A 14,645-nucleotide genomic window follows, 5' to 3' on the forward strand; every position below is an offset into this window, starting at 1 on the left:
TCCGATAATCGATAACTTACACCGTTTCCAAGCAATCGATAAAAATCTATATCGATATCCTGTTTTTTGGGCAATTTTGGTAAATAATAAGAGCTAGAGTCACCAAACTTGACATATAGCTTCTAAAATAGAATATATATATGATGTATCATCATTGATGTTGGAAGAAGAGGGTTCAGGGTATCCCCTAGTCGTGAGCTCCCGTCTAGAACCTCTTACTTGTTTAATTTCCAAACATGACTAGATCGAGGATATATATATCCTTAACGTAGTCAGATATGTTTCCTTTTTTTTATAACAAACATTTACACAGTTTAATGATACGCTTTTTATTGACTTTCAGGCCATAAATATGAATGATTTGGAATTCTCATATTTCCATTTTCAAATGAACGTTTTAAAAATCAATTGAAGAATAATTAATATCCAGTTTCATATGTAGTTATTTAATTTCAATGGGCATTAAATCAATGCAAAATTACCCTTTTCTCAGTTTACACAACCAATTTGAAAATTACCTTATTGTTTTGTGCCCGTATTTCATTAAAAATGCTTTTTCAATGAGTTAATCAATCAAGTGAATGCAATCTAAAATGTTAAAATGCCTGCTGTATGCATTTATGCCGAAGGGCCGCAAATTGCAATAACCACAAGCAACCGCAACGACAACAACAAGAGAAACAATCTCAAATTGATGAAGTGAATTGAAGAGTGCATTCAATTCGAGATATTTTGGACAAGTTTTATCCATTAAATAAAATGAATGCGCTGCATAGATCAAATTGAATGTAAATTTGCAATACAGTTGAGTGGCAAGGCTTATGGATTATGGGCAAGGCCAGTTTGAGGTCGACATGCTAATCTCCAACAAACAAAAAAAATATATAAGAGCTGTGGCACGAAAAGTACAGACAGAAGCAAGGCAAGCCAAGCGTGCTGTAAGCAGCAGCAGGTGAATCCAATGGACGAGTCGATAGAAAAACTAAAATCTACTAGCAGTGTGTGTGTGTGTGTGTGTGTGAGGTGTAAGCACGTTTTTATGTTGTTAACCGACAGAGAGAGAAAAAAAAAAAGTAGCCAGAAAAAGGGTAAAAGGCAGCACAGAAAAGCTGGCTAAAAGCATTTCATGCTACGACATCTGCATATGCAAGGCCCCAGCCGAAAGCCAAAGGCAACCAAAGGGCTCCGGGACTGGCGGACACGCCAAAGCGCTGCACAAATATTGACCAAAATGCTGAAGCATTCAGAAACAGTCAACAACAATAGCTGCGCACATGCAGCAGGCGCTGCCCCAGCCAGCCAGCCAGCCAGCAGAACTGAACCGAACCGAGCTGGTTCGCAGCCGGAATTAATTTTTTGTTCACGTTGAGCCGTCGTTACAGCCAAATCCAATCACAGCAAATCATATTTAAGAGCTAAGTGATTCGTTTTAAGAACTAAACCTTTCAACACTCTGTTAAGTAGATGTTAGCCGAGGGCCAAGTAAAGATCATCTGTGACATTTTTTAAGCAACAACCAGAACGAAACATCGAGACTGGGCAAAACTAGAGTCCAAAAAGTTCTGGCTTTGGCTCGGAACGAAGCGCATAAGGTTCGGCAATTTTTTTCAATTTGCAGCAGTTTTTTGTGCGTAATGAACCTTAGCTATAGCTAAACGCAAATATTGGCCGAAAAACAAACTGAATCGGTTAAAAAATTAAACGCTCCTCTTTCATAATGTTTTCCTTCATCTCAAGATCAAGACTTTGGCTTGTAAGACCGACCGAAAGACCGAGAATTTTTTATGATTAAACCTTTTTTCTATGCAAAGAAAATGGAATTCCGAAGAAAGAATCTGGAATTACTTTGAAAGCAATCTCTGTTGCCCAGGCAAGCCATTGACTCGTAACAATCTCTTGATTGTCGCAAACCAGGTTCAAGCATCGAGCGCAGGTAAGCCTTTGACTCGTAACTAAAATTGAAGGATCGTCAGTTTTATTTAGTACGCGGCCCTGGGCAGACGGGCCAAAATCCCAACACAGCTGAGTCGTGCAACATCAGTGCAAACACCTCCCTTGGGCGGGGCATGGTGGGTGGTAGGGCGGGCTGTGGCATGCTTAAGTGGTCATAATGCTGTGTGTGGCAAGGTCTGACAGCGCTTCAACTTCATTTGCGTGGCATGCAGATTGTTTGTTTGATTTGCCCTAGCCGCTTTACAGGCTGCACTTAACTATATTAATTTAGCGAGCGTTGATGCCACAATTCGATTTGTGTGCGGACGGGTGCGGGGCGCGCAGGGAGGCACAGCACGAACGAATGCCGGAAACCGGAAACTGCCAGCGGAAATGTACTTTGTCTTTTTGGCGGCAAGGCGATGTTGTTGCAAAAATACTTTGCAACCAAAAGTATGTCGAGCTGCACTAAACAACAAGCAGACAAAAGGCAAGAAAGTGGGCTGCCTCCCTTTCTCTTTCCCATCCACCACAAAACACTTGGCTGGACGCCAAGCCAGAGTAAAAGTCTGCTGCTGCGCTGCCTCTGCTGCTGCTGCTGCATTTATGCCTCAAAACAAGAATATTTGTCATTTAGTGCTAGCATTTTAGCTAAATGCGAAATTAAATGAAGTGGATTTACATATTTCGTTCACTTTTAAATACACATGGCGCCCCCCTCTGAGTGTGTGTGTGTGTGAGTCTTGGCATGTGTAGGCTAAGACTTTGTGTGTGTGTGTGTGTGTGTGTGTGTGTGTGTGTGTGCGTTTGCAGCTGCTGCGGAAAATAACTTTTTAATGAGATAAACTCGTTGATTTCTAGATTCTGTGTGCTGCGGCGGTTGCCTCTGGTGGCCAAGGGGCGGCCGCCACGCCCAGCAACGCATTCCCTGCGGATTACACAAAGTTGCAAAATTTTGCTGTGACAAATTTATTTGTGTGCCGCATTATATTGCGCGTATGTGTGTGTGTGTGTGTGTAGGAAAACTTAATGAGCTAGCAGACTGTTAAAGTAGCTCAACAGCTGTTGTCGCCATTGCGCAGCTGCCTCTGCTGTGCCCCCCCCCCCCCCCCCTCACACACACACACACACAAAAGACGCCTCAAAATTAAATTCAAATATATTTCTCTTTGTATAAGTGTGTGTATGTGTGTGTGTCTGTGTGTGTGCCTATAACGGCCGCCATTATAATTTGTCGCAAAGTTTTGCCATTTTGTCAGATCTACAATTCTAGGAATTCTAGAGCAAGAATATTTCCTGCACGTGTGTGTGTGTGTGCCGAATGTTTTGGCATATTTAAAAATATATGAAACCGTGAAGCTGGGACTGAGCAAAGCGGGCTTTGCTGTCCCTTAACAGGCGCCGGCAACAACCAACTAACCAACAACAAATATTCAGCCGCCCACAGATGCGGAGCATGTGCAAAACTGGAGAACTATTCAATTTTCATTAGACTTGATGCCCTTGATATGGCTATGGATAAAGTTTCACATAGAAATTGAATGCACTCCCCGTCAGCTGAGAATTTGCGACTCTAAAAGGCATATTTGATCACTGTGTACTCTAGCCAGAGTCTGTGTGATCTCAGCAACCATATATGTCTGCAAATATTAGATAATGATATAAGAGTTCATGAAATGAAGAGTCTAGGCTAATAATATTTTACACTTCTCACACTCCTCTCAGACATCATTAAAAGTTAATTGCAATCATCAAAAGAAGATTAAGCTTTATTTTCTATAGACGTACCTGAAGACTCTTCCTAGAATAGAATGCCTTTTGGGTAGTTTAGCAGCTTTAGTTTCTATAGACGAATCTGAGTACTCTGAAGGCCTTTTTGGGTACTTCAGAAGCGTGTACAGGGCATCTATCTGTCAACCAACTTGAAGCTTAACACACATATTATATATGCAAGGAATGTAAAAAGGGCGTAGATTGAGCATGTTATACGTAATTGCCGGCCCATTAAGTTGCCTAGCCATGAGAGCTTCATAAAAGTACTGTCCACATTAAATTGGAAATCTATTTAGATATTCACGCTGCAGCCGTGACCAGGAACGTGGCGGAACGAGACGGAACGGCACGGTGCCATCCGTCGCAGCGTATTATAAACTTTGATAACAAAATTTACTTGGCAACATTTCGGCCAAATTCCAACCCCAAGCCTCGCAACCTGCCAAGTCTGCCCACCCATCCAACGGAAGCTACAAAGCCCCAACCCCACTAGCATTATGCGTTATACTTTTAATAAGTTGTGACGCGCTGACGACAAAAAAGTTATCATTTATTAAAATTTTTGTCTTTCCAACGTAATTATAATAGTTTGGTAAAACATCGTGCGCGACAAGCAGCCACTCCCTAGCAACAAGCAGCCATGCCCACCCATCCACAGAGCCCGCCCCCGGCAGCAGGGAACAGTCGTCACTTTGTGGATCGCTTTTTGCTGTTGCTCCTTAGCAATTTTTGACAAGTTTCGCCTTTAATTTCCCTTTATCATGTTTCAAATTATTAAAAATTTATGCTCTCAACTGAAAGTAATTGAAAATGTTCAATAACTGCTGAGCAGGACAAAGAGTTATGGCCATGGCCACTGGCCCTGACTGGACCCACACACCGAAGCACTTTCTATACCCTAAGCCGATTGACAAGGCGTAGAAGGGACATCAGGTTTTACTGCTCAAAATGCAACACGCAAAAGAAAGCATTTCCGATCGCGAAAGGAATATACCTATTCCTGATCAGCAAGATGAGCTGAGTCTGGCTGTATAATTGTTTCGATCTCAAGAGCTAGAGACTAGAGAAATATATATATATTCTCATATACCAAACGCATAATGAATTTATCGTTTTCCTTATCGATATCACCTTTTTATGCATAACTCGAAAAATATATATATACTCAATAAAGCTAAACTCAATTTTAAAGCTAAAGATTAGCGCTTTGGTATTAAGTTAAACAAGTATGCATTTCCCATAAATAATCTGGACGAGGAGAAGAGGTGGATGCCTTTGTGAAAGCATTTTTAGAAGAATATAGCTAGTATGTCTTGAATGAAAACTTACAGAGCATCTCCATGTCGCGCACACCCGACTAGTGCTGATTTACTTGTTTCTCAGCTTCTTCATTTTTATTTTTAGCTGTTTGATAGCAGACAAAGTTACCAAGTGCTAACCAAAAGCTATCACCGATGCTGATGATGATGATGTTGTTGTTGCAGCTCCTGCTGCTGCTGATCGGAATGATGATGATGACGTCAAAGTTGCAGTGCATTGTAAAAGAGTAAAGTGTTGCAGCAGCAGAACGTCATCGTCAACGACAGCTGTTTGGCTAGTTTTTTTTTTTTTTTTGCAATTTCCGTTTCCTGTTTTTCATAATTATGCACGCTGCTCAAAATTTATAAATGAGTCCTGGACGTGCCAGCTCTATGCTGCTTAAGCATTGGCGAATTGATGGCATTGATAATATTGATGTGGCATCGATAGCGTCGATAGCATCGGACAGCTGACATGCGTAGGAGGACTTAGTTGTTGCCTGGCAGTGACATCTTGATCTGTGTCTTGTATGAATTTCAATTAACAGCAAAAGCAAAAGTCAAACGTTGCGACCAGACAGATGTTGCAAGAATAAGAAAAAACAAGCGAGCACCTGACGTGGTGCCGTGTTGCCGTTTGGGGCTTAGAGCCAATCAAACATGCCACACGGCGGACAGGACAGCTCAATAACAAAAGTAAACAAATTAAAATAGACAACAAAACTGGCTGCAAATGGAAAAACGACAACCGCAATAGCCCCAAAGCCGGGCAAGACAACAACAGCACGAAAAACTTTTAGCCATGAAACGACAAAAGTTCAGCAGGTGTTGTTTACAACAAAAAGGGGGCGGCGGCGGCGGCGGTGGGGGCGGGGCGGGGTTTGGGGATTGGTAAAAACGTACGATTCGCACGCAGTTTAGCAGTTGCCGGCGACGCGTAAGTCCATAAAATCCTCACTAATCTCACGGGGCGCGCTTCGACAAAACGCCAAGCACTTTTTGTCAAATCATCCAAACACCTGATGTCTTGCTCGGACCTAGCCAGCGAGCTGTGCTTACCTCTCTGTGTGTGTGTGTGTGTGTGTGTGCGTGGGGCGGTAGTAAAATGTTTTGTTATTATGCACAGACAGATGGGCCTATGCTCAAGCCATGTCGAGCGGGTTCATAAAAGCGCTTTGTCACCGCGCAATTTCCGCGCGGAAATAAACGAGTCAAGCGCTGGCCAGCAAAAGTTGATGGAATGGAAGGGGATTGTGGATTTTCGGGGAAAGTTGTGAGTTTTTTCCTAACTGCAGCCGTGTGCCGAGGACAGAAAAACGCGCCTAATAATAGATTTTTAGCACAGTTGTTGAAATGGGCACTCAACATACCAGAGGGGCTGGGGGAGTGGCAACAGGGGCCACAAAAGAAGTAAATAAGTCGAAAGAAAAACAATTAAGGCAGATAATAATAATATGGAGAAGCAGGCAACAGAGCAGCAGCAAAAAATAAAACAAAAGAAAATAAATGGAAAAAAAAAGAACTTTCACTTTGCCTCATTTTCACATTGAAAACTTTGCATTTAACTTTTGGCAGTGCGCTTTATTCATTTCTTTATCATTTACATTATATTTGCTGGCGCTTTTTAGCTGCCTAGTTGAGCGGAACAAGTTCAAAGGAGCTCACGGGATCAGAACAATGCATATAGGTCGGTTGATATTTCGATTGTTGTAGAATTTAAAAGATGCGAAGTAAACATCTCTATTATATTTTCAAAGAAATTCGTGTCTACATGAAACGTTCAAAACGATAAAGTAATAAAGTTTGGCTCAAACTCAATCAAAAAATGAAATTATACCAAAAAACTAATAACAATTATAATAAATCAACAAAAAAATATTTAAGCACAAATATTTCATTATATTTCTAAAAAAAAAAAAAAGATATGAATAAAATAAATTCAAAATTATCCTACAAATATAGCTTATTGTAGTCGTATATTTGATGTATATTTAATATTTTATTTATGATCTAGTTGTGTTTAAAATTAACTAGATATTTTTGAAATTTGCAATGCATTTTCACCATGAGCTTGCGAAATGAGTTCAAATTCGATTGAAAGCAAATAAAATGCAGCCTAATTAATTAACTTTCCAAAACTCTATCGAAATGTGCCTTTATATAATGAAAATACTGTGCAAAATGCAATCTATTCTAGCTCAAAAGGTTTGTGCTGTGCGTTGAACATCAGTCAATCAGTCAGTCAATCACGTGAATGCGACAGTGAATATCGCAATAATTATAGTCTTTTGACTTAAGCGTATCCACAAAATAATATATGATCATCAGATATCAAATCGAAAATCAAGTAATCCTAACTCATACAACAAATATTAAAATCAATGCACACAAAAAGTATACTCACACATAGCAAAAGGAAATATATTCAATTATTTAGCCTAAGGCCTTTGTGGCTTTAGCTGCCATTCTAGTTGGGCATAATTTGCAATTACTTAGAAATTCTTTATAAAATAAATTAAATAATAATATCCTAGAGCTAGCTAGGCCCATAATAAGTTTATATTTTTAAATTTAAGACATTCCGTTTACCTCCATTCCACCCATGAGATATTAAACACAATTAAGATGGATTACGCTCAAACAACCTTTGGTCCGCGAGTTGAATACCAAACGTATTCCGCCAATTTTCCACACATGCGGGCGAAAGTTACGAAAACCTCATCGTAGCGTCTTTCATTGCAAGACTTTCTTGCTTTTACGCCAATCAATCAGTCATGCAGTGAATACGTCAATCCAACCAGTTAAATATATATATATATAAAGAGCTTACCAAGTATTTCCACTTCACATAGCATTTGTATTGTGCATGAATCTTCGTAGCAAACTCGCCCATTGCGCAGTTAAATTTAATTTTTATTTTTACGCTGAGAAGGTTATGCTTCGACAGCGTAAAGTTTTTCGTTCGCAAAAAAATAGCTCGCAAGTGGAAAACCTTTCTGGCCACAATGAAGCCCACGCAACGAGAGCTTCCAAAAGTCAGCAACCCCCGAATCGTCACACACACACACGCCTCCCTTCCCCCCCAGTTACCACCCACAACATTTGAAGCTTGAAGCTGCGCCTAATTGCTTGAATTTTCTTAACGTTGCGCACGCTTAATCGAAATTTAATGTAGATGAAACCCTGTGGCTCGAGTGCGCTGTTAAAAAATGCATGTCAGGTGCCTGACAGGTGGCATGATCGGAACTGATTAGCTAATAAGCCCAGGAGTGGAAGGAGGAAGAGGCAGGCAGGTAGGGCTCGGTGGTAAAAACAAGCTGCAGAAATTGTACAAATATACGTGTGAATAGAAAATAGAAAAGTTATCCATTTTGTGCTGTTGAGTGCAAAAACTTTCACCCGTCGCTGTCGCTGGGTTTGTGTCAGCCTGTTGGAAAAAGCATTTATTACGCAAGAAAAGTCTATTCAATTATTCAGCGCGTTGCATTCCCGCCGCCCACTTTCCCATTCCGCACGTTCTGTCCATGCCACGCCCCCGGCGACACACTAAATAATTTACAATTTCCCAGGAAGCGGCGGCTGCTGCAGCAACAGCAACAGCAGCAGCAATTGCGACAGCATTATATGAAAATGCATGTACTTTTTGTTGCCAATTCGAGTTGGCAGTGTTGGGCCCCAAGTGTTGCGGCGGCAAGCCGGGGCGGGGCGGGGCGGGACGGGGCGCGGCGGCTTGCCTAAGAAGGCAGCCAGCTGACGTGCGTCCGAGTTGCGCGACATTCGAGCCTTTGTTTTGGCCAAATGGCAAAGTTTTATTTCAGTGCCTGCCTGCCTGCCTGCACTCAAATGAAAAATAAATATGACAGCAAACGGAGCTGGTTACGCGCCGCGAACAAAAGACACTTGCATACTAAATGATCTTAAATAGTGAAGACTGTAGAAAATGCAGTCTCAACCCAACCCCCCAATCCCCCCTGCACCCTTTTGCAAGGGGGCAGCAACAGCGTCGCATTAGGTTTATAAATTAGAAATGATGGGGCGCCCCCAAAGCGTCGGCCATAAAAACGAAGTTGCGTAGCGCTCACTGCAACCCTGCAGTTGGCTTGGGAATTAGAGATGGGCGTGGTCCGTGCTATTCTACGTGACAACACGAAAAACACGATCTCTAAAGTCAGGTAAAAGGAAAGAATTAAAGAAAGTTCTCAGGCATGGGCTCCAACTCGAATTCTTGTTCCTAGTTTTTATTTAAAACATCTCATTAATTACAAAAAGAAGCGTATACAGTGAAAACTCTTTGAGCCGAACAGCAAACCAACGGGCAATAAAAGAGAAGAAATGGTTATGGCCTGATTGATAATGGTTTGACAGCAAATGTTCGGCCAAGAGGAGTATGGGCCTAATAGAGTGGGAATGGGCATAGCCTGATTCACAACTCAAGTAGAGTTCTTTGAAAACAAAAAAGAAAACTAAGGACTAGGCTGAATCGTGTTTTGTTACATTGTTCGTGTTCGTTTTATTCGTCACGCGCCCATCTATAGTTTGCAGCGGGACTTAAGCTAAAGGAAAACAGGGGCGTATGCAGGGGGGGTCGACTTAAGTTATGCAAATGCGCTAACGCGCGGCGAGAAAAGCCCTGCAAAGCAGCGCCCAAAACGCCGCCAATTGCAATGATTATGAAACGCAGCCGTCGACGTCGACGCTGACATCGGCGTCGCCGTCGCCGTCGCCGTTGACGTTGAGTTTGTCGTAACAATCTAATTGGTTTAATTAAGCAATCATAAATTAATGCATCCCACCCCCTTCCCCAAGCGCGCCCCCTCACATTGTATTATGCATTGGCCATCCGTTTGCAATTACGATTGCGGGAATAGCTTAAGCCATAAGCTACTTTAAACAAACCTTGTTTAATGCAATTATGCAGCGCCTAAACCGATCCCTCACAGTAACTTGTGTCCATAATGCCAGCCAAATAATAATAATACCTGTGAGAGCTAAGCTGCAACTGTGTGCGTGTGCGTATTATATGCGTGTGAGCCTATTGGCGTGGATGTGTAAGCCAAACCGCAAGCAAATTCTGCGGTCGTTAGCTATTCACAAATTAACCAACAAATTATAGAAACTCAAACCAAATGGCTCAAGGGTTTCCCATAGCAAATGAGCGCCATCTACACGTATTTGCTTCAAATGCATACGCATGCATATGTACCCTACGCATGTATAAACTTCTTAATTAATATGACGATGTTTACATTCGTAAATTGAATTTAAGTGGGCAACTGTAATGTCTATGAATATTTCCTAAAACAACAACTAGATATTAACAATAGCTTTAAGATTTAATATCCGTGCACATTTTCCATACGGTGTTTTCCAATCAAAAACTCAAATTTCAATCGGTTGTGTGTTCAATTAGAACATATATATATATATATATATATATATATATATATATTAATGTTGCGGATCGACCTGCTTAAAACTTGAAACTCGTTGGGGTAGATTGGAATCCAGGCAACAAATCGATTTACATTCAAGACCAATAGCATACCTTGAAACTTGGTTCGGAAACCTAGTTTTGCACATACCCTGTATTTGGTTCCTTACATTGTGATATATATATTTAGAATATTCTTAAAACAATTCTGAAATGTTCACAAACGGCGGTTTTACTGCAAAATTCAATTTGACCGAGTTATAGGTGTGGAAAAATTTTACCCACGTCTATATAGGATATTTTAAGGTACATGTGTCTATCTAGCCATAAAATAGCTAAATCTAGCTATAAAGTGTCAAGCATGGCAATAAGAATACGGATTCAATGCCACAAATACATTCCATAAATAATTGCCGGATTATTATTAACTTTAAACTATTTAATGGTCTTAATGTTAACAAATCAAATGCTTATCTAGATTAATGGGAAGCTAGGGATTAGCTAACCTATATTATAAGAGCTATATTATAACAGTCGAACAACATTTGAAAGCAGCGCCGCAGCGACGACAAGCATTAAATGGGGCTAACGATAATAATCACAGCTAAAAGTCATCAACATAATAAACCCAAGTTTTGCTTAGCAGTAGCAGTAGCTGGAGCAGTAGCTCGGACAATGGCAACGAGAATAGCAACAGATCCCCAAAATAAAACTATGGCAACATTTAAACATTTATGGCAACATATTTGATCACGTTTTCTCAATCATTGCCCTTACGACCCTAATCAAATTTCACCTGATGGGATGCTGCTGCTCCGACTGCTCGGAATTGGCTGGAATTTACCAAAAACCATGGACACATTGTGCACTGATTGCTGCTGCTGCTGCTTCTGCTGGCCCAGAGCCATGCCTTGGCCAATGGATCCGGTTCGGGGTTGGGTTCGAGTTCGGGAACGGAGCCGGTGCGTGCGTGCGTGAGCGGGCGGGGCATAGGAAAGCTTTCACTAAAACGGGCAACAGAAAATGTTTTGTTTTGATTACAGCCCGACGGTGGCTGCTTTATTTTATTATGAATCTAATTCCTTATAATTCGTAACATATGTTTCGGGGTCCAGGCAAACAGGTTTTGAATTACAAATCAGCTTTTGCGGGCGGAAAATTTAAGTTAAGATGTTGCTGATGACGTTTAACGATAATAGTATGTGTGCTGGCAGTGCTGTCATTTTAGCTATTTTAAAGCTAGAAAGTCGTCAATATTATATTCAGCTATGTTAGGTGCTTTAAGAAATAAAAAAGAATGTTGCATCTTCGATTTTCCATACAGTTTAAATACTATATACATATATATGGATATTCTCGTTGTTTAAAAAAAGTTCCATTTGTCAAAATATTTATAATAAAATAGTTAACTTTATGTAATATCTCATAACTGAATAGAATAATTTAAAATTTTATTCAGAGTACGAAATATCCTAGATATCAGCGAATTATTGTTGATGCTCTTCTAACTTAAAGTATTTCAGAAATTATTTAGAGAATTTACGATACTTATCTTAAGGCTATTGCTAGCTTCTTTTATATAAAACCCTTACGTTGCCAACACTGTTAAGGGGCGCGTTGTGCGGCCTGTTGATGTCTTGGCCCGGACTCCAACTGCGCCAGTTGGGCTGGCCATTAAGCTAATGCCCAACGATTTGAGTTTGAGCTTTGCATTCTGCTGCGTGCCCTTAACTTGGTGACACTTTAAAGACCTCCAAGCCGTGGGACCTGTGGCCTGTGTTAGGCCCTCCGCCCGGCTGGCAGACCGACAGCACCCATCTAACCCAACCCGACCATTCCGAGCCGACACGACCAGCTCCGCCCACAGCGTACATATGAATATTTCATTTCAAACACACGTCATTAGAGATGCGGCGGCGTCAGTCAGTGAGATTTCAATATTTTCTAGTGCTCGAACACGATGCGAAGCCGCCAAGGCAACAACAAAGCGCTGGCGCATCCGCAACGTGTGATGATGATGATGGCGACAAGGTGCGCGTGGGCGGGCCACATATATGTATATGTATATATGTATATATATGGGTGAGCTTACCATGCAACATGATGGCCATGATGCACGCTGGCATATAGCATGGCGGCATGGCATGTGCATGTGCATGTGCATGTGCATGCGAATGTGCATGTGCATGTGCATGTAATTTACCAAACGCCCGTTGCAATGGTAGCCTCTGCTCCAGTTACTCTGCCTGCCTGGCTGCCTGCATGTGTGTGTGTGCCACCATGTGGCAGGCGCCTGGCGTTTGCTGCTTCTTCAATAAATGCGGCTGCTGACCTATTCTAGCAGTCAACCATAAATCTGCACTGATGATGTACTTCATGGTATTGTGCTTTGGAATTATATCGCATATTTTTGGTTTCTGTTGCACATTCCTTTCTGGCATGCCGCACACACGCACACACAAACACCACACACGTTGCTGTGGTACACAATGGCCTGGGTCTTGGCAGTATCTGTTCTGTGTGCACGCTATTTCATCATCATCAAACAGCAACAACGGGATCAGCGCTGCGTGCAACTGCGGCCTCGCAAGTGGTTGCAACTTTCGTTAGCTGATGACATGCAGAGCTTTCCCAGCTGAACTCTGCCTGGCTGGCCCCGAGCTGTGCTGGAATTTCGACCTGCAACCAGCATACCTGTAGCAAAGGCAACGGCAACAACTGCATTTGAACCCCATAGCAAGCATCCACCAACATGGAGCTCAGCTTGAACGCTTTGAATCACCTCGGACAATGCTACATACATGAAGTGGTAGCTCCACCAAGGCGCGCTTCGTTCTGTAAACAAATCAGCTCAGAGGCACTTGTAACCGATGATGCTCTCTGCCTCTGGTTTTAATTGAACACTTCTGCAACGAAATGAAGCGAATTGCGAATTTGGGAAAATAGCACAGAGAGCGCATAACAAAGGCGAAAGCAAAACAGATAAATGGAAATTATAAGTGTTGTGCATTGTTTAGCAATTAGTGTGTGGCATGCCACAAGGCAACCTGAAGGAAAACACGTTAATGCCAAATTGATTGGGGCAAAAACGCAAACAACCGGACAAAGGAAATACTTTCTATCAAATACCTTTTGCTCTTCTTTTTAATTGCTTGGCCATCAATTAAAGACACGGCTTACACTTAAGTTGCGGTTACATCGAGTCTTGCACCAAAACGGGAAGGCTGTATTGCAATTGGGCGGCAATGCGGCGTCTTTCAAGTTGAGATTTTTATTGTAGCAAAGTATATATGTGGAGCACAAGCTCCAAAACTTGTAGCAGACAGCTGAAAGTGTCTCCACAAGAGGGTCACACTATGATAAGTTCCTTGTCATGCGCCAGGTCAGATTCTCTACCCAAACTCACTCAGAACCCTCTGTATACCCTTGAGTTTTCAACAAATCCACGTTAGCATGCTATTAACAGAAGATATCAAAAATCTGTGACACTCTAGGAAGGAATTCCGAAAGGATAAGATGCTTAGTGAACCTAGAAATTGGCCTATGAAACTAGACTGTCCGACAGGGCAAATATCATCTCTGACGCAGAGAGTAGGCTCTGCTTGGCTGAAGTAGAAACAATCATGCACATTCTCTTTAATTGGGATAGAATGAAGCAGCTGTGCAAAGGGTTTATCTACCCAACTACGATCAGGGGCTTTTTAAGCTTCTTACCCTCACATAAGGTAGGTCGTGGGCCCACCTAACTTTATCTCTAAAAATACCCTGCATGAAAGCATTAGAGGGTATTATAATCAGAGTCTTCTCTCCCCATGAAAAAAACCCATTCTCATTTAGAGAGCCCCAGGCCCAATTGACCGTCTTGGCCAGAGAGTCCCTTTCTTTTGTTCAACTCACTTTAAACTCTTATTTACACTAAAGTGTCCGATGTTCTTTTACTATTTCAGACTTTTTTTTTCGAAAAGATTTATAGCTTGGCATTGGTTTGTCCAACTACACTAATTGAGTCGTTTTATTGTCGCCTGTTAACTGTTCATATTTTACTAAAATCAGATGACCAAACAGTATTCCCTTTAGCCAAACGACACGCAATTATGATCTACACCCATGTGACCCAGTCCCACAGTCCCACAATTCGCAGCGCTCCGATTAGTGTTTTATTTTCGCTGTGTAAATCGCAGTTACACATGCAAATGTGACTAACCCAATAA

At 41.6% G+C, this 14,645-nt stretch overlaps 1 protein-coding gene across 1 annotated transcript in view; it reads left to right on the plus strand.

Annotated features, from left to right (window-relative positions):
* The first annotated feature begins 1,543 nt into the window (after positions 1-1,543).
* The window catches only part of LOC115764132 (low choriolytic enzyme), a 33,591-nt gene continuing 20,489 nt past the window's right edge, over positions 1,544-14,645 (plus strand). Inside the window, exon 1 of the mRNA XM_030707004.1 lies at positions 1,544-1,933. Within this exon, the coding sequence (XP_030562864.1) occupies positions 1,804-1,933 (130 nt within the window). The 5' untranslated portion in view covers positions 1,544-1,803. The remainder of the gene's footprint in view (positions 1,934-14,645) is intronic.

Source organism: Drosophila novamexicana, unplaced genomic scaffold (assembly GCF_003285875.2).
Source record: "Drosophila novamexicana strain 15010-1031.04,08,12 unplaced genomic scaffold, DnovRS2.1 tig00000817-arrow-arrow-pilon, whole genome shotgun sequence".
Classification (NCBI taxonomy): domain Eukaryota; kingdom Metazoa; phylum Arthropoda; class Insecta; order Diptera; family Drosophilidae; genus Drosophila; species Drosophila novamexicana.